The 19,999-nt window shown below is 36.6% G+C and overlaps 2 protein-coding genes across 3 annotated transcripts in view; one reads left to right on the forward strand and one right to left on the reverse strand.

Annotated features, from left to right (window-relative positions):
* The window catches only part of CMSS1 (cms1 ribosomal small subunit homolog), a 425,421-nt gene that overhangs the window by 283,006 nt on the left and 122,416 nt on the right, over positions 1-19,999 (reverse strand). The gene's annotated exons all lie outside the window — the stretch shown is intronic.
* FILIP1L (filamin A interacting protein 1 like) overlaps positions 1-19,999 on the forward strand; it is a 341,519-nt gene that overhangs the window by 210,168 nt on the left and 111,352 nt on the right. For both annotated transcript variants that reach the window (XM_044670129.1, XM_044670130.1), the window contains exon 6: positions 9,367-9,545. In XM_044670129.1, the coding sequence (XP_044526064.1) occupies positions 9,367-9,545 (179 nt within the window). The remainder of the gene's footprint in view (positions 1-9,366; positions 9,546-19,999) is intronic.

Raw genomic sequence — 19,999 nt, forward strand, 5'->3', positions numbered from 1 at the left:
TCTTTTCTGCTCTGGCTGTTTCATGCGTAGGTACCATATATGGCTCTGTGTTGCAGACAGATACCTAAATCCTTCTAAGTGTTAAACTTCTGCCATAAGACATGTTAAAAATGGAGTGGTAGTTTCCAAGAGTTAATTTTTAAGGATATGTGATATTAAAAATAATAGATTAGATTAGATGGAGTTGGGTTTCCTTCTTATAGGGAAATAAATGAAAGGAAACTTCTAACAGAGTAAGGTATGTCTTTACCTTCCACAATAAAGAAACTAAGTGAGTCCTGCTTTCTGTCCCAACCTCGAGCACTGGCCTGAAGTATAGCCTCAGTTCTAAAGTGAGGATAATAATACTTGTCACATACCTCACAAGAGTGTTGAAAGGATGATGGAATTAATGGCCATACTGCAATCTGAGCTCTTGCAGAAAAGGTGCCAAGTCTCAATATAATGCCACTTTGCATTTGTCAAGAACCTTTCTTAGCGACATTTAAGAATGCATTATCTTATGGAAATGCTTATTATAAACACTTAAAGCCCGTAAATCATTTAGTCTTCCCATTTATTTTAACAAGTATTTCCTGAATGCTTATTATCTTCCACTCCTGAATGTAGCCTTGTTGGAGATACAAAGCAGCACTGACAGTAACTGGTTCATAAAAATCACAGCATCATATAGCTCAACCTCCTACCCAAAGTAGGAATTCTGCCTACCACAATATTTACTATATGAACAAATGAGGCAGATTATAGGACAAAATTGTCCCTTGTTAAACAAGCGAAAAGATAAGACATTATGGTGTGGGAGGAAAAAACACTGGATGTGGATTCATTAGACCTGGATTTAAATTCTAGTTCTGCTAGTTTCCAGTTATTTAGGCAATCTATTTTACTCCCTCAGTGAGTTTTAAGGGGGATCAGAGTAGGTAACTGCTAAGGTTCATCCAACTCCAAATCCAAATGAAGAATTAAGTAATACTGATTAAGGGAATAGTGATGAATAAATTAACCTCCTATGATGTGCCAGGCACTACACTAAGTGCTGAAGATATAAAGAAAAGCAAAAGGCAGTTTCTGTTCTCAAGAAGCTGACCATCTAATATTTAAGACAACAATGCAAACAACTATGTACAAAGGGCAAGATATTCAACACAAAGAAGCCAAAAAGGTTAAGAAGGAATATGCAAAATACTGTCCTAGACATTATGCATATTTACAAAAACAAAAATCAAAGGTCCCCTGTTCTCTTAGGGAGCTTGTTTAGGAGCTTGAATTTTATCCTATGAAACAATTTTTAGGTTTTTCTTTGGGGCCAGGACAGAAAGCTTAATACAGGATGATAAACAATTAGGAATTGAACACATAGCACAGGCAACAAGTGCTATATAGGAAACTGGGGACAGTAGATAGTCATTGCTTTTATATACAAAAGATATACAAGGTAAATGAGCTAGAAAAGGAAATGGCAAACCACTTTAGTATCTTTGCCTAGAAAACTCCAAATGGGGCCACGAAAAGTCAGATATAACTGAAATGACTGGACAACAAAAAGGAAAATCTAAAAGGCAGAGGTGAGGAGGGGGACAGTTTGTGCAAACACATAAAAAAGTAATATGGATTGTCACTAAGAAAGAGAAAGAATGCTTATTGGGTTAAATAATATACATTAGAGAAAGTAGTGAATAATAAGCCTGGAAAGGGTAGTAGTAAATGAATTCTTTACTTGTACCTAAAAATCTACAATTCCTTCTTTCCCATTTATTCTATTATGTTCTATAATACTGACCATAGTTTATCCAGCTTTATTGAATCAGTCTGTTGCTGCCTCCTTCCTTCCTTTCCTCACTTGTTGAATTCCTATCCTTCCTTCAAAACCCAACTCAAATTCTAGCTCCTCCAGAGCCTTTTCTGAATTCCCAGATCATAACAACTTTCCCTCTCAGACATTTCAGAGTACTTTGTTTTCTAAATTTCTCTCATATGTAGGATGTAATAGTGTATATTCTTTATGTATGTGTTTGTGGGTTATTGCCCTTATTGAAGGCAGTTTTTCCCACTGCTACTGCCTTCCTTCAGAAAGTATTTTCCATTTACACTGTATATATCTTCCATGTACAGTTTTTTACCATAACATTTTCCCTATTAGAATGCAAGCTCCTTGAAGGCAGGGACCCCGTTTTTGTCATTCTTTATACTTGCAGTATAATGCCTGGCAGAAAGTAAACATTTAATGAATGGTACTGACATATCATTCTATTGTACTGAATTCTGAACACAGCAGGTACTTAACAATTATTTGTGGTTTCTAAGAATAACATGACTAAAGAATAACCTGGCTCGTAATGAGCAATAAGAAACAGTAGAGAAAGCAGTCTACTCTTAATCTTCTCTAAACATAGGAGGGCTCCAAAAAAGAATTAACAAATGGTTAAATTACAACCCCAGTAATTGCTCCACTAAGTGAATTTAGAGTTATAGATCTAGGAATTACAGCGATCGAGCTGACAAGGATGTTGAGGCACTGACCTAATGTGAAGGAAATAGTAGAAATATTCAGTCAACAGGGCACCTTTACAAGTTGCCTGAAACATTATCACTTCTTCCCCCATGTAAAGAAGAGTCCTTTTCCTTTCTCAGGCTCTGTTATGAATCTACCAATAGGGATGGAATAGAGGAGTAGTCTCTTTGGACATTTAACCCTCAGAGATAATTTAGATTTTAAAAATAGGTTACAGTAAAGAAGTGATTTCACAAACTCTAAATCATCACTGCCCACCCCCCAAGCCCCGTGAAGAAGTATTATCTTGATTTTACAGATGATGAAATTAAGGATCAGAGTAGTGAAATGGCCTGTCAGTGACAAGGTCAAAATTGAACTCAGGTATTCTGCCTCCTATTCCCACTCTACTACACTCTGCCAGGTGGGTTCTTGTTTCACCTGTGTTCTGTATCTCTCCCCTGAAATTGCAAGGTCCTTAAGGGCAGTGACTTCACATTCTTATCACTGCTGATAGCATCTAGCAGGAAAGAATCCAGAAAATGTAAGAAATGTACCCTGGTTATCTCAGATGGAGTTGAATCTCACTAAAGTGGATGTTCTCTTCAGTAGTGAAGATTACAACCCATCCATGCTGGTCTATTCTGTACGACTGATCCAGAAGTTCACTACAGGGTACCTACACAGCATTATCTCACTTACTTCCTGAAAAAGCAAGGATACAAACAGAGCAACTGATGTTTCCATCGTCTTCTGCCTTTTCCACATGATCAGCCCATTCTTTTTCCATTAAACTATAGCCCATCCCCCAGGAAGCAGGTGGATAGATTTTGGTGGGGTAGGGGGAGGCTTAAATTTTTTTTTTAATTTAATATTTGGGTAACCTTATTTCAAGACAATTGGTTTCTTTTGTAATTCTAAGTATTTCATTTTTTGCATTTAAAGACATTTATTTGGAGATGAGATTCATATGCGTAAACAATAGCCTGGCGAATGACTCATTATTAGAAGCAATGAGAAACAGCAGAGAACATGGCAGTCATGAGACTGCCAAAGGAGCCCATGACAACAAATAGGTTAAGATTTCCCTGTTTTAAAGCTTGCCTGAAGACCTCTTTAGCTCCTGTTGTTTTTTTTTAAACATTTTTCATTTATTGTAGGTTGCATGTCCACCAGGTACCTCTGCATTGTTCCCTAAGTGATACTTATTTTCAACTCTTCTAAGACTCACAGCTTAGATGTAACTAGGTATAGGTAGCTCAGTAAATAGAATACGGGGCCTAGAGTCAGGAAGAACTCATTTCCTGAGTTCAAATCTAGTCTCAGACCCCTTATTAGCTGTATGACCCTAGGCAAGTCACCTAACTGCCTCAGTTCTTCATCTGTAAAAAGAGCTAGAGAAGGAAATGGTAAACCACTCCAGTATCTTTGCCAAGAAAATCTCAAATGAGGTCATAAAGAGTCAGACACAAATGAAATGAACAACATAGTAAGACTCACAGTCACATAAGAACCTTAGAAATCATGTTTCTCATTTTGCAATTAAGCTGACTTATTTACTCATCTGAAGCAGGCATTCCATTTCATACTAACCTTAGAAGCTTTAAGAAAAAAAATTAAACCATAATTTAACTACTAATTTGCAATAGATATCTGTGGCATACCATTGCTAATATAAGGAAACACTAATGCTCCTTTCACACCAAACTATCACTTAAAATTGCCCTGGAAGTGTATTATATAATTTTTTTTTTTTTTACTGTGACCTTCTCTTCTTTGATTATGATTGCACTTAACTAATATAAAAATGAGTCTGTGAGTTTGGAGTGTACAGATCAGAAGGCATTACATTTTATTTTATTTGCAAAAAAAAAAAATTTAAACCTTTACTTTCTGTCTTGGAATCAATTCTAAAACAGAAGAATGGGAGAGGCTAGGCAGTTGGGGTTAACATGACTTGTGCAGAGTCACATAGCTAGGAATTGTCTGAGGGCAAATTTGAACCTAGGTCCTTCCAACTCCAGGACTAGCTCTCTGTCCAACTGCCTTATTACTTTTTATATATAAGGAAACTAAGGCCAAGAGATGGTAAGTGAAAGGTGAATCAGTTCATTGGTCAGTCTTCAAACACACCTAAGCTAGGCCCTAAGAGAACAGACAGAGACGGCTCGTAAAATCTTTGGAGCCTGGTAGTGACAAAAACTGAGGATGACAGCTGAGTGCCTGAGAGGAAGAATGCTCAAAACTGTCCACAATAAATAACTGCACACTCCTATCTTCTGCCAATCTCTATGAAGGAATTGTTAAGAGATTTTCTTGAATGGCATGCTGGTGAGCAGAAGAGATAGGTGAGTCAGGAAGTCAGCTTTGGGGTATTTTGTACTGGAGTACAGAGTAGTTACTGAGATAACCCTGAGAAGAGAAGAAATTATTAATGGGAAAATGAGAAGGAAAGCAAATAGTGACTTGACCATGTAGAAGCTGAGAATGTAAGCCAGTATCTCTTTTTGTGATGATGTGAGGACAATTTGAGAGTCTATTTCAAGTGTCGATGCCAAGGAGTCTTGACTGATTGCATGTCACTTGGGGGGCTCAGAAGTTGGGTGGTTGGGGGTTTAGTTTGAGAACCAGGGGGGAGTCTGATTCAGGGAGTGGGTGCAGGGTAAAACCAAGGTGGCTAGGACTCCCGATCAGTGTATCCTTTTTACATATAGGTGTCCTTTCCCCAAAGTATGATTCTATCATCTGGGGACAGTGATGACGATCCTGAGAAATTCTACACCAGAAATGGCAGTTTTAAGCCCCCAGAAATCTTACTTGATAAAAGAGAGGGCAACACTCATTAGAAGGGAATGCAACTTGAATTTATGACATGCACCACCCATCTGGGCTTGGACCGTGCTGGTTCTGCCTTCAAGAACCAAAGGGCACTTCTAGGTCACAATGAGGCAGCAGAGCAAATTATAACACAAAGACAGGTAACTGGACATAAAGTAATAACCAAAAGAACAACAGATGCAACATACATGTACACTAAATTCAAATGACCTTTATTTCTGGAGCTTACATAGGAATTCGTGTATTTGCTGCATCCTGTGTGGTCTGGGTACTCGGTTATTTTATCTATTTCTGTAGCCATCAATCAAATATTTACTGAGAAAATATACAAATTGAGTTGTAAATTGTATAATTACACATATTTGAGAGATGTGTACGTGTGTGTGTATATATATACCAGGTGGCAGGAGCTCAGGAGAAAGAACAATGAGTGCTCTATATCATATATATGAAACAACTAATCAATAAGTAGTTATTATTTTCCAACTATACATTGAGAAATGTTTTAAGATTCCATTGGGTCTACACATGGAATGGGCAGCTAACAGTGAATGGATTGAGTGCCAGGCCTGGAGCCAGGAAGATTCATTTTCTTGAGTTCAAATCCTGCCTCTGATACACTGTTAGCTGTGTGGCTGTGAGCAAGTCACTTAACCATCAACCTCAGCTATATGTGTGTGTACATATATATACCAGCCCTATTTAATATGTAAGACCCACTTATGGGGCTGTTGTAATGATAAAGTGATATAACATGTAGAATGCTGTGCAAACTTAATGTTATATTAATGACAGCTATTAATAATTTTATTGTTATTCATTATTAATATAAGTAATTATTTATTATTATTAGCAATAATTTAACAGTGCACAGGACATACTAGATATTGGAAGCAAGGCTCTCACTTTGATGGCTAATGTTCTTTTTGAAGAAAAGGAAAGAGAATTTTATTGACAGTTAGCAGGACTAGAATGAACTTTAGGTCTGCAACTCACTGGGTATTATTAGGACCACAGAATAAAAATGTAAATTTAAAAGTCACCTATAACCCCATCCTTTTGCAGTTAGGGAAATGGAGATTTTCCTGATTAGGAGCACCAAAACAAGACCTTCAGATTTCTGCTATTATTAAACTGCCTCAAAGTGTACTCAACATTTCAGATAACAGATTTTTTTATAGATTTAGCATAGTTCTGATTTCCCTCTACTAACTGGCTCCTTGGTTATCTCTTGGTGACATGGAGGTGACCTTGGACTCCCTAAAGCTATGCCAGGAGATCAGGATACGAGGTTGGACCAAGCTGAAAAGAATTCAAATATGGTCCCAGTGATGGTTCTACATAGGTGCCTGTGGTCTGTGGACCAGCCCAGCTATGTTAGGACAGGCTAATCACCAGGGCGAAATTTTCATCCAGAGTAATACTGAGATATCAAAAGTCCTAGAGGTTTACGATTGATGTAGAGTGAAGAAATACCTGAAAGGATAAAAATAAGTATCTTTAATCTATTGAAAGATTCATTTCTTTCACCAAAATTAATTTTGCTCTATTTCCTGCTGGCTTTGAATCATTAAAAATGATATAAATGGTACGTTTATTAAACACATCAGTGAAATTTCTAAAAGTCATACCATGTTAAAAGAGTATGATATTTTGACAAGTGGACCTAGACTTGCATATTACACATCTTTAAATTCAAAGAATCTCTTAAATGTGCAGAATTCACTGGGAAAGATATGGTAGAAGTAGAGGGTGGGGTAGAATGGTAACAGTGAAAGGAATATGGTCCTGAACACTTCAGAGCTTTCCTTGTAGATAAAAAAAATCTAGTTGTTCAGAAAAAATTTTTAAGGTTTCAGTTAAATAGCAAAGAGCTATTAGGGCCTGCATTTTAGGCAGTTAAATCACCTGCACAAACAACGAACCATATATTAAGCTAATCAGTCATGATCAATGAAAATGCTTCATAGAAAAATTCTCTTAAAATTTCTCAGTACAGAAAATGTTTTAGAAGACTACCACTCATGCAATCAAATAATCAATAAGCAATATGAAAATCCTACCGTGCACCAGGTAGACACTGTGTGAATCAGTGCTGCAATACAAAGAGAAAAACCAAAAAAAAAAAAAAAAAGCCTCAAGGAACATATCTTCTTAGGTGAGGCAAAATGTACACCCAGTTTTTTTTAAACCCTTATTTTCGGTCTTAATAACAAATTCTAAGGCAGAAGATAAAGGATTAGGCAAACTTGGTTAAGTGACTTGCTCAAAGGCCATACTGTTAGGAAATGTTACAGATCAAATTTGAACCCAGGTCCTCCTGATTCCAGGCCTGGTGCTCTATCTACTGTGCTACCTAGTTGCTCTCCTCATATATATTTATAAACAAACAAAACACAATAAAGATTCATATGATTTTGCAGGGAGGGAATATAGTAGCAGTTGAGAGATCAGGAAAGGCCTGGAGAAGGAGATTGCTAAACTGCCTTAAATTGTAAAAAAGAAATTCCCATTTATACTTCTATCATCATTCCAAATCCTTTTTTTTGATGCCATTCTACTTTTGCTATAGGGAAGAGCTGGCCCACATTGGGTAGGTCCTTGTAATTCTCAAAATATAAAGAGGAAAGAGGAATTCGATAGTTTGAGAGAAGCTAGGTGGCAGCAGGAATAGAATGCTGGGCCTAAACTCAGGAAGACTTATCTTCCTGAATTCAAATCCAGCCTCAGACACTTACCAACTGTGTGAACTTGAACAAGTCACTTAGCAGTTTGCTACAGTTTTCTCATCTGTAAAAAGAGCCAGGGAAGGATGGCAAATCACTTCAGTATTTTTGCCAATAAAACTCCAAATGGGGCCATGAAGGGTCAGATACAACTAAAAAACATCTAAACAACAGACACCAATAGTTTGGATCTAGCAACTTATTCAAACAACAGAATTTTGCTTCAAACAATCTTCAAGTCATTTGGGGAAAGTGGGACTGGAGAGGAGATGTAGTATAAAAAGAAGACACTTCATATCTCATTTCTCTCAACATTTCCATTGTTCCCCTTTAGAAGGGTAAACAGATATGGTTTTGCCCTTTTAGCATAAGTTCGTAACCTCACTCCTGGCCAATTACTCTAATATTTCAGTTTTTTATAGGTTTTGAGCAATGAGCTTTGTGAAAGACTAAGTGGTGTGGAAAACATGACATGTTCAAAGAAGAATTCCCTAAACTAGGTACATAAGAATGACTAAAGAACACCAGACTTAGTTTTATCGAAAAGATAATCATTACTACAACATTATCCAAAGTAATCATTGCCTTAGATTTAAAACCAAGATTCTTTTTTGCTATCCTCGCCTTCATCTTTATCCTTAACAACACAAAAATCTCATATAAGATCTGGAAAAAAATCTAATTTCTCTATGAAATTAATAAGCAAAATGATTTTTTAACTTCAAATTCCTAAAGCCAATAAAAATTGGATTCTGATAATCCTAAATCATCATCTTGACAAGCAAATTAACAAAAGGAGTCAAAGTTTCATAGATTTAGTGATGAATGGGATCTTGGAAGTCATCTAGTCCAGCTCCCTCATTTTACAGATAAGGAATTAAAGCCTAGAGAGGTCATTGGATCCAGAAAGGCATATTTATTGTAGTTCTGATAGCTCTCTGGAGAATAAAGAGAACAGCTATGAATACGGTGAAAGATCAAAGTTCCAGAAAATGAAAACCTGTTCATCAGATTTTTGTCCTCATAACTGTAATTTTTCTAGAGAGAGGTGGGTGCATGAACTATGTCCTAATGTCCAGAGAAAATGGAGACATTAAGCTCTTTTGTTCCTGGGAGTCACAGGTCTGACACAGATGAATGAACAAGATGCCAAAGAAGTGCATCCATAGGTGTAGCAAAGACAAAATATGAAAGTCAATAAGTGATTAAGTTAAAATGCATACCTTTAGAAGGACATGAATAATTTGCTATAGTCAACACTATAGGGATAGTTATTGTTTTTTTTGTTTGTTTGTTTTTTGCGGGGGGTAGCTGGACAAAGTTGTTGAAAAACAGAAAGACTCTTACAAACAAATGACGGATCAGCTTTTGATGGTGAGAAAAGCTCACAGACAAACGATATTGGAGTTAGAGGAGGAAAGAAGAAAACATACAGAATATGTGGAAAAGAGTGAAGAATTCATAAATTTGATGGAACAAGAGAGGGAAAGGTAAGCTTTTTTCTAAAATGGTATTAAAATACTGAAAATTTTTTAAACTAAGCTATGGAGTTCTGGTTGTGTTCCATCTTAACATTATATTCTGACTTTTTTTGGAATTATCAGGATTCATGTTACACTGAAAGTATAATTTATCACCCTCTCCTGGTTTGCTAGATAAATGGTAGTAGCACTTTGAAATAAGTTTGCAGTGAGAATTATTCACTTCTATGAATATTTCAAGGAAGAAATAATTGAGGGCCCTTTAGAATCTAGTAAATTGATATTATGTTCACAAAAGAGTATGGAAAATGTACTCAAGGATTCCCTGGAGCCAGAAGTGTAATGAGTTACTTCTTTTACTTTTCCCTCCTCATCTTACAGAAACCTCAACTGACTTTATTTATCTATCTGTAATTCTGCAATCAATTGGTAATGTAGTATAGAAGACCTACCCAAATACAAACTAGTTAACAAGAGATGTGAGTTCTTACTGCCAACAATTCCCATGCCCTTATTAAACTGGCATATTTCTCCATCTTCAGAATAAGCTTACCTATTCAGGAGTCTGTGTTGGTCTTGTTAGCTAGACTGAGTTGACTTTTAAATGACCTAATTAAAAAAAAAGAAAGAAAGAAAGAAACTGGTGGCAAGGAGATTTTTGTCTTAGACATCATAATATTACATTTGTTATATTAAGAAACAATGTTATACCAAATATTATTTTGGGCCCCATGGTTTGGCACTCAAAGTCTCATTTAGCTTCAACAGTTGTCTAGCAATAACTTGCTGAATACAAACACAACCTTTCATGTCTCCTTATCATGAATGTTTACCAAACACCGCCAAAATACTGTCCCATGGGAACACACAGAGACATAGGCTGTCACTATCCTGGGAGCTATGTTAACACAGACAGATGAGGCAATCAAGATTCATGGCCAGGATAGGAAACAACCTTTAAATACATGGATCTAATGTCTACTATTTCATTAATATTATCATCCAGGCCTGAGAGGTAGTATTGCTTTGCAAACAGTCTAGGAACCAGTGGGTTGAAATTCTGCCTCTGACACATACTTAACTGGCTAAATGACAGCAGGCCAATTATTTAACTTCTCAGTTCTCTAGGCAACTCTCTAAGAATCTGAATTGCAGAGCTAGTGCCCATCAGGATTAGTGAATTGATTTCCCTCCTCGGGAGTTCTCTACAATAAAATTACAGGTCCCAGGCCACAACAATTGGGAAGAAGTTTAGGTGAGTGGTATCCAGAAGAAGTGTGATCTGAAGCAGGTTTTATGGATGGAGGGTATTAAGTGTGATGGGCAGATGGGGTAAATGTATTTAACTCAGAAAACAGTGTGAAAGAACAGAAACGGAAATGAACATTTTTTTTAAAGGTAGGTAGAATGACAAAAATGAGATGGGCTTAAAGTGGGCAACTTGGAATTGCAAATGAAAGGGCAACAAATAGGATTAAAATGTCTCGTGCCTGGGATTTTTGACCTTCTTGATGGACAAAAAATTAGCAGTTTCTTCCAACTTGGAGGAGTGATTAAACTGAATATTACCCAGAAGGAATAGGAAAAAATTACTGAAAAGTGTCTCCTTCCCTGGACTGCTACTGGAGAAGATAGGAGAATACTGTATCATTTGCTTAAGAACAACTTCCAGATGGAAATGTTTGGGTGTGAGAATGTTAAACCCATTCTCCACTCACATGATGCCTAGATAATTCCCCCTTGGCTTCCCCTGTATCATATCCTGAGTCACACATCTTGGCATTTCAAGCACGTGCCTCCTTTCTCAGGTTGACTGCAAACACTGAATCCTACATACATGATTTTCACCTTCCCTGAAGCCATCTGAATCAAACTATGAAAATAAACCCCATGTAACCTCACAGGAAGGAGAAAAAAGGAAACCAGGTGTTTTTTTTGTTTTTTTGTTTTTTTTATTTTTAACTTTCAGATAAATAAGTACATGTACTTACAACTAAAAGACATTAGAGACGCTGGCTTTTTTCTTGGTCATGCTACAAAACATAAAATATTCATAGTCAAAGAAGCAACACTCAAATGGCTTTTACATTTTAATTGGCCTATTTCCTGTTAGGGACTCAAATAGCTCCTCTCACAAGCATTAACAACCCAGACCCCCTTAAGACAAGTTGACTTCCCTCCACAAATTAAGTGATATGAATTACACAGGGAAAAATTTCCTTACTGGAGAAAACAACTGTATTACAACCTCCCCTGAAAAGGGAAAGGAGAGGAATAAAATTTAAATGAATTCTGTAGGCATTTATGGAGCATTTGTTATGTGTCTGTGTAAGAAGCTGGAGATACAAAGATAAAAATGAACCAGTGCCAACACTCAAGGGATTTCTATTTCTACCTTGCTTATATTCAATATGTAAATAGACGAATAAATACAAAACATATACTGAATTAAACACAAAGTAATTGTTTTGGAGGAACTGGGCACTAACAATTGAGGGATAAGATCAGGAAAGGCAAATAGTAGAAAGTGGCAAATAAGTTATAGTTTGAAAGAAATTTAAATATAGAATGTGGAATTCAACATTTTGAAAAAAAGTTTGGCTTACATATAATTGAAGAAAAATATAAAAATTAAATGAAAAAAAGAAAAAATATTCTTAAAAGGACAGGTGAGAAGAGAGGGAACAACAAGGGCTATCTTATATTGGAGACAAAGGAAAAATGTAGATAGCTCAAGAATCTCAGGGGTTTTTTTTTGGTTTTGGGGGTTCCTCCCCCAAAAAACTAGGAGTAAAAAGAGAGAGGCATATTAGGCAATGAAAGCTAGTTTATACTAAAGCAGAAATGTAAGAGATGGAATATTCTAGAGAGGGAACAGTAAGTCAAACAGTTTGCATAGCTCATAGCATAAATGAGGTACACTAAAATGAGACTAGTGTATTAATACAGGTTTCTAGATAGAAGTTTTATTTTATGCTAATTTTCTACTTGTGGCACTTCAGACAGATCACTAACCATGAACCCCAATTTCCTCATCTGAAAAAAGATAGAGACAGACTAAATGACTATACAGGTTCCTTTTAGTTCTAAATACTTGATTGTCTGAATTATGTGATCAAAAATCCTAAAAAATACTGCAAAAAATTACCACCATTATGTACAACATTTAGTAATATCTGCCTGGAAATAAACTAAAAGCTAGAAAACACTTTATTGAGATGGCTAATGAGACTTTAGAGGAGGTAATAATGGATTTCAGATTAAGGCTAAATTTCTGTGTTTTCTTTGGAGAATTCATTTTATGTGGAAAACCCTAAAGGAACCTGATGTCACACGCTGAGTTGAGTCCAAAATACTCGCCAAGTGATGTCGTCCTCATAATCACTAAGCAACTGCTTTTCCTACTGAAAGGGGAGTGGGATGGGGAGAAGGGAGGGGAGCTGTTCAGGAAACCCCATTCTCAAGGACATTAATACAAAGTTTCCTTTACTGTAATATCATTTAGCTTTTAGTCTATAAAAGACGGCACACATACAGATTTCGTGACTTTAAGCTTCTTGCAGTTTCAATATGTGGATAAATGTGTCACTCCATGACCTGAATTAACTGATTTGGCTGCTGGACAAATACAGTCTATGTGAAAAGTTTTATACACAAAGCAATGGCAGCAATTTGGACTTTTTGGATGACTTCACAGGAAAGTCAAAACAAAAATCACTTTTAGTCAGGGCGATTTTGCAAAAATTTCCCATAAATGAAGTGCCAATTTTGTCTGTGCTTTAAAAAAAGCTTACGAAATTTTAAAAGAAAATCACTGGGAGTAGTTTGCTTTGTTAAGCAAAATTTATAACACTGGCTCTTATGAAATCAGAGTGCATAACAAATTGGATAATGGCGGGGAGGGAGCAGAAGGGAAGAGGATGAACTAATCTTGTGGATCCTATGCTAACCTCACATCTTGAAACTAGTTTAGAAATAATCATGGAAGAAGGAAGCAGGTTGAAAGCTATTATTATAGGCATTCTATGTAAAATCAAGCTTTAGGTCATGGTTATCCAAGGGCTTTAAAGAGCTAAATTCAATTCCACAATGACCCAGGTTCACATCAACATTCAGATTTTTTGCCACACAAGTTACTAAGCTTTTCTACAACCATGTGGCACAACAGAACTCAAATCATAGAACTATTTAGAATTTCCAAATCTGGCTATGGTATGGCGCATCACTGCTTGATTCTTGAGTGTTAGCTTTAGTCAGTAGATATTAAAGACAGTAATAAAAAGCTATCTTCTTCCATCACTATAAATAGGAAATGAACTCGAATTTATACCTTAGACATGATTGGAGATGTAGACTCGAAACTAACACTCCAATATGACTATCAACAATTTGGAAATAGGACTTGATCAATGACACATGTTAAAACCAGTGGAAATGTGCATCGGCTATGGGGGGGGGGGGGAAGTCAGGGGGTGAAGGGGAAAGTAAGAGCATGAATCATGTAACCATGTTAACTTTTCTAAAAAATAAAAATTATTAAATGGATAAAAAAAAGCATTCAACACAAAAAAAATATCTATACCTTAGAATGTTAGTTCTGGGAGTGTCCTTAGAGACCATCCAATCCAATCCCTTTATTTTACAGATGAGATAACTAAGGCTCAGGGAAAGAAAATAATAATAACAGCTAACACTTATATGGTGCCTATGATGTGTCAGGAGCTCTACAATGATCTCATCTGAGCTTCACAAACAGAGGAGGTAGATGCTATTATTATTCCCATTTTACAGATGAGGAAACTGAGGCAAATAAAGGTTAAGTGACTTGCCCAGGATGACATAGTAACATGTATGAGGTTGAATTAGATCTCAAGTCTTCCTGATTATAAGCCTGGAACTCTATCGACTGTACTAGTGAGGTGCCCAGACTCACAAAATGAGTTAGTGGCATATTTTGAATTAGAATTCAGGTGTCCCCAGTAAAGTGGCCTCTGCTTGCCTCTTACATCAATCAGCTGTTTTCAACAATGACATAGAACAGAGTGAAAGAAAATCTGCTATGTGAAATATTTCCTTTTCTATTTGAAAAGCTTTATATTTGACCCCAATATTGTCCAAGTCCATCATAAACTCTATTAAGTCCACTCTTGAAAATGTTGAATCTTTCCTTTGTCTAGTTTTCTTCAGTTTTGTCCCTGTGCAAAATAGAAATTTCCATGCTTTTTTGTTGTTCAATCGTGTCCAATTCCTCGTGACCACATTTGGGGTTTTCTTGGCAGAAATACTGGAATGGTTTGCCATTTCCTTCTCTAATTCATTTTACAGATGAAGAAACTGAGGCAAACAGGATTAAGTGATTTGTCTAGGCATTAAGTACTGGAGGCCATACTTGAACTCGTGTCTTTCTGACTCCAGATCCAGTGTTCTATCAAAAGTACCACTGAGTTTCCTAAATTAGAATTAAAACTGCTGATTTAAGCAGTGTAATTTGTTGTTCAGTTGTTTTGTCTGACTCTTTGTAACCTCATTGGGGTTTTCTAGGCAAAGATACTAGAGTAGTTTGACATGTCCTTCTCCAATTCATTTTACAAATGAAGAAACTGAGGCAAACAGGGTTGAGTGACTTGCCCAAAAGTCACACAGCTAGTAAGTGTCTGAGTCAGATTTGAACTCTGGCAGAAGAATATTTCTGACTCCAGGTCCAGAACTCTATCCACTCCACTCCTTAGCTGCCCCTTTAATGTTCATGGTGATTTTATAACTGATGCTTTTATAAGTGGATAATGGATATCCTTAAGACACTGTGAGGTTTTTTAATTTAATTCCATAGATTGCTCAGTAAGTTCCTATTTCTAGGATACACTTGTTAATCTAATAAGTATCCCATTTAGTGTGCTGGAAAGTACCCTGCCTCCAAAGTCTGAGACCTTTGGCACTTACATCTGTGACCAAGTTATTTATCTTTCATAGGCCTTTTTTATATCATGTGTAAAATAAGAGGATGAGACAAGACAAGCCCTGAGGTGCCCTCCAGTTCTAGATGTGGGATGCTAGGAACTTCATTATGGGGTAGTAGAGGGAATATTAGGCTTGGGAGACCTGGGATCCAATCCTGCCTAGACACTCATTAGCTGCAAGACTCAGAATCATGTAAACTCTCCATGCCTCAATCCCTCATCTGTATAATAAGATGGCTTGATTAGAAGGCCCTGAAAGTCCCTCCCAAATCTAAAACTGTTATTCTGTAATCTTATAATTATAAATTAGAGATTTCAACTCCAGGCAACTCACTATTGCCACCAAGAGTTGCGCTATTATTGAGTTTAAAGATCAGCATTTTACATATATTACAAAGGATAATTCTTTTGGTATAATAATTTAACAAAAGCAAACTAAGTCTACTTATTTATCATTTGTGGACAGCCAGCAGTTTTTAATTTCATGCACACTAAGCTATTGTTGTAGAATGCATTGTACTCAAATGCAATCATTTCCTTTCAGGGTTTTCTGGCAACAGGTTATGTATATTACATACACTGGAGACTATGTCTTGCAAATTGTGAATTGGATGCCAGATCTCTCTATACATTTGACCTTCTTCATGGATATCCAGTGTTTCATAGGTATAAAATGGGGACCCACCACAAACATGACTTCAGCATTGTAACTCTATATAACAGCCTTATATGATCAAGTCAGTGTTCATCTATACTCCCAAGCTAGACAGGCTCTGGGCAGTGATGCACAGAGATTAATTACCTCATTGCTAAAGTACAAAACAAAACAAAACAAAACAAAAAAACCTCATTTATAGCTGTAACGAGTAACTTTACCTTGTACAGATGTCACAAAACCATACACTTGTAACTATGCAATTTGATGGTTTCTATCTTGTTTGCTTAATTACAGAGGTCAAAAAATGATAACACTGGGGACAGTTGGGTGGCACAGTGGCTAGAGTGCCAGGCCTAGAGTTAGGAGAATTGGGGTTCTCAGCTCTGGTCTTAAACACTTCCTACCTGTGTGACCCTGAGCTAGTCACTTAATCCTGATTGTCTAGCTGTTGCCTTTCAGTCTTAGAGTTATTAAGACAAAAAGTAAGGGTTTAAGAAAGAAATGATACACTGATGTTTGATTATATGAAGATAATTTAATGCATTATCTCCCAAATACACTTGAAATATGTTTGTCAAACAGTCTTCAAAGGTGACTAGGTGGCATAATGTAAGGAAAAACACTGCCTAGGAAACCCAAATTCTAGTTTTATTTTGAACACAAACTAGCCATGTGATCAAAGTCAAGTCATTATTCATCTTTCTAGGCCCTATTTGTTTCTTGTATTATTTTTAAACTAATTAAAATTATTTCCAGCCCGGGGGTGGAGGGGGGAAGAGAACAACATGTATAATCAAGCAAAACAAATTTCTGGGTTTCATTTCTAAAAAAGAAAAGGGCAATAAGGTGATCTTTAAGGTCTTGGAAAGTCAATTTTCGCAGAAAAAAATGGAAGAAGCATTGCAAGCAGCAGGTAAGGCAAAATTGGGATTAAATAGCATAAATTTGTAAAGGATCTAACTGGCATGGGTGTTTGATTTTCTCAAACAGAATTTTGCTCAATAGTAGGACCAGAAAAAGCAAGTGTGAAGGTGACTCAAGGTTGAAGGTTGGTGGAATGTGAGTAATAGAAGGGGGAAGCCAGGCAACTGTTTATTATTAATCATGTTATCTAATGTCAACTGACCCTTCAGTGTGGCAATGGCAATTCTTTTATTTCCTTATTGATGTTTTACTTCTCTTCAACAAGTCCTATTGCAAACCTTTTCTTCTCTTTATTCTAATTTTACTGAGAGACTTTGAAGCCACAATAACTCAATATGAATACACACACATGCGTGCGCGCACACACACACACACACACCCGCTATCCTTTGCTCCAGTCTCTAGGAAAAACTGGTTCTCATCTTTCTCAAGATGAACTCTTCTACTTATACCCTTGGTACAGCATTTTTTCATGTCTTAAAAGCTTTCCTCATCCATCATTCTCTCCTTTCCTCTCATCTTCAATTTCCCCCTTTCTTCTGGTTTCTTCTTTAATACCAATAAGCAAGCCCAAGTCTCTAAAAAAATCTTCACAACCTCAAGTCCCAAGTTATGGGCTTTTATCTCTCCCTCCTTTCACTACCAAACTCTAAAAATGGTCTTTTAGTCTTGTTGCTCTAACATGAGACCCCAGAAAGACTGTATTTTACCAGTATATCCTATGCCTATACATCAAAATGACAGAAATCTGCATAAAATATATCGCAGCAGAAATAGCTTTATTTGATAATCATCTGGTGTCTAGCAAGGCATAAATTGGGAGAGTGATTATGCCACTTCCCTAATCAATAAATTCCCTTGGCTTTCCTTTACTTGGAACCTGGGCAGCTAGATGGCGCAGTGAATGGAGTGCCAAGAACACTCTTCCTGAGTTCAAATCTGGCCTCATCAAATTATTAGCCTTGTCACCCTAGGCAAGTATCTAACCCTATTTGTCAGTTTCCTCAAATGTAAAAATAATTGGGAGAAGAAAATGGCAAACCAGAAAAACCCCAAATATGGTTGTGAAGAATCAGACACAACTGAAAAAATGATACGATGACAACAAATATAAATAAGAATGTTTCTCTTTGGAAACACGCTACAACCTGACTCAAACCTTCTACTTTTCCAGAATCATTAACTATGCACATGCTAAAATCTTATCCAATTGGCTGCCTGATTACTCCTCATACATGGTATTTCATCTTCTGTATCTGTGTTTGGGACATGTTGTTCTCCAGTGCTTGGAATGCACTTCACCTCCATGTCTTAAAATCCTTAGTTTTCTTCAAGGCTCATTTTAAGCATCAACTCTTCATGAAGTATTTTCTAATTGCCCTAGCTGCTGGTGCTTTCCCCTTAAAATCATGCTGTATCTACCTTGCATTTATTTTTTATATATTTAGATATGAACACATGGTCTCCCCTGATTAGACTGTAATTTTTGCAAGGGCAGGGACTACTCAGTTATGTCTTTGTATCTCTAACACTTGTCCCATAGTAGGAGTTTAATACTAACAGCAATGAATTCTTTTAGTTGTCAGTCTCTCCCTACTCCAATCCATTCTACACTGAGCTGCCAAAATGATTTTGCTGAAGAGCAGATATCATCATGTCACTCCTCTATTACTTCCACTGGCTCCCTATTGCCTGTAGGATAAAATATAAATTATGCTGTTTAGATTATAAAGTCCATATCTTTACAATCTAATCCATATTTTTGGTTTTGTCATACAGTACTTCCCCTGTTGTACATAAATACTGTTATACTTCCCTGATCATCATGACTTTTTGTCTTGCCACTGGACTCCAAAGAGTCTGGAAGAAAGTGATGACTGTGCAATTCTGTCTCACTTAAATTCAATTCATATCTAAGTCAAGACATCAACTTGTGATGTCATTGGTCTTCTTTGAAAATGAAGGAGAAACAATAACAAATAATTGTTGTGATCCTTGCCATCCTATTTGGGGTTTTCTTGGTAAGATATTATAGTGGTTTTCCATTCTCTTCTCTAGATCATTTTACAGATGAGGAAACTGAGACAAAGAGAGTTAACTAACTTGCCCAGGTTCACAAAGGTAGTAAGTGCCTAAGGTCACATTTGACCTCAAGAAGATGAGTCTTCCTGACTCCTAGCCCAGCATTCTATCCACAGTGCTTCCCTAGTTGCCTATTTTTAAATTCATTGCTTTTAAATATAAAAGCCTACTCGCTGAAGCCATTCCCTGAAGAAAATGACCATCTTTTTCATGAGAATGAGTTTCTGTTGGTGCTAAATGTAGATACCATCAGGGAAAAAATAACAAATGAAATAGACAAAGGTTCACAGTGTCAAACTATTCCATTAGTTAGCTTCTTTATTTTTAATCAAACATTCTATCTATAGATTATTACTACACACCGCTATTAATATTACCAGCCTCAGAAGAGCACTGAAGAATTGCAACAAACAAGCACTGTGCTGGGCACAAGTGATACAATAACAAAATAAAGTAGTCCTTGTCCTCAAGGATCATACAAACAAGAGAAGTAACCAGGAAGTAATCTCAACAGAAATGCCCCCCCCCTTTTTTCATTGGGAGAGGGAGATCCAAAGGCTACACAGAGAAATAAAAGGTAATTTCAAAGGATCTGATGCAGTAAGAATAGTAGGAATGAAGAAAGGCCTTTTAAGCGGTGGTATCTTAGCAGTAATTTAAAGAAAACTAAGGATTGTATTAGGTAGAGTTGAGGAAGAAGTGCATAAACTAAGAAATAAGTATATGTGAAGAAACCCTACGTCTGCTTTATAGGGCACCTTCTCTAATAACAGTAAATTTAGAGTTTTCATTCTCCATCTCTTAAATTCATAAGCAACCTGTTTCATCTCTCTCATATAGAC

Source organism: Gracilinanus agilis, chromosome 3 (assembly GCF_016433145.1).
Source record: "Gracilinanus agilis isolate LMUSP501 chromosome 3, AgileGrace, whole genome shotgun sequence".
Taxonomy (NCBI): domain Eukaryota; kingdom Metazoa; phylum Chordata; class Mammalia; order Didelphimorphia; family Didelphidae; genus Gracilinanus; species Gracilinanus agilis.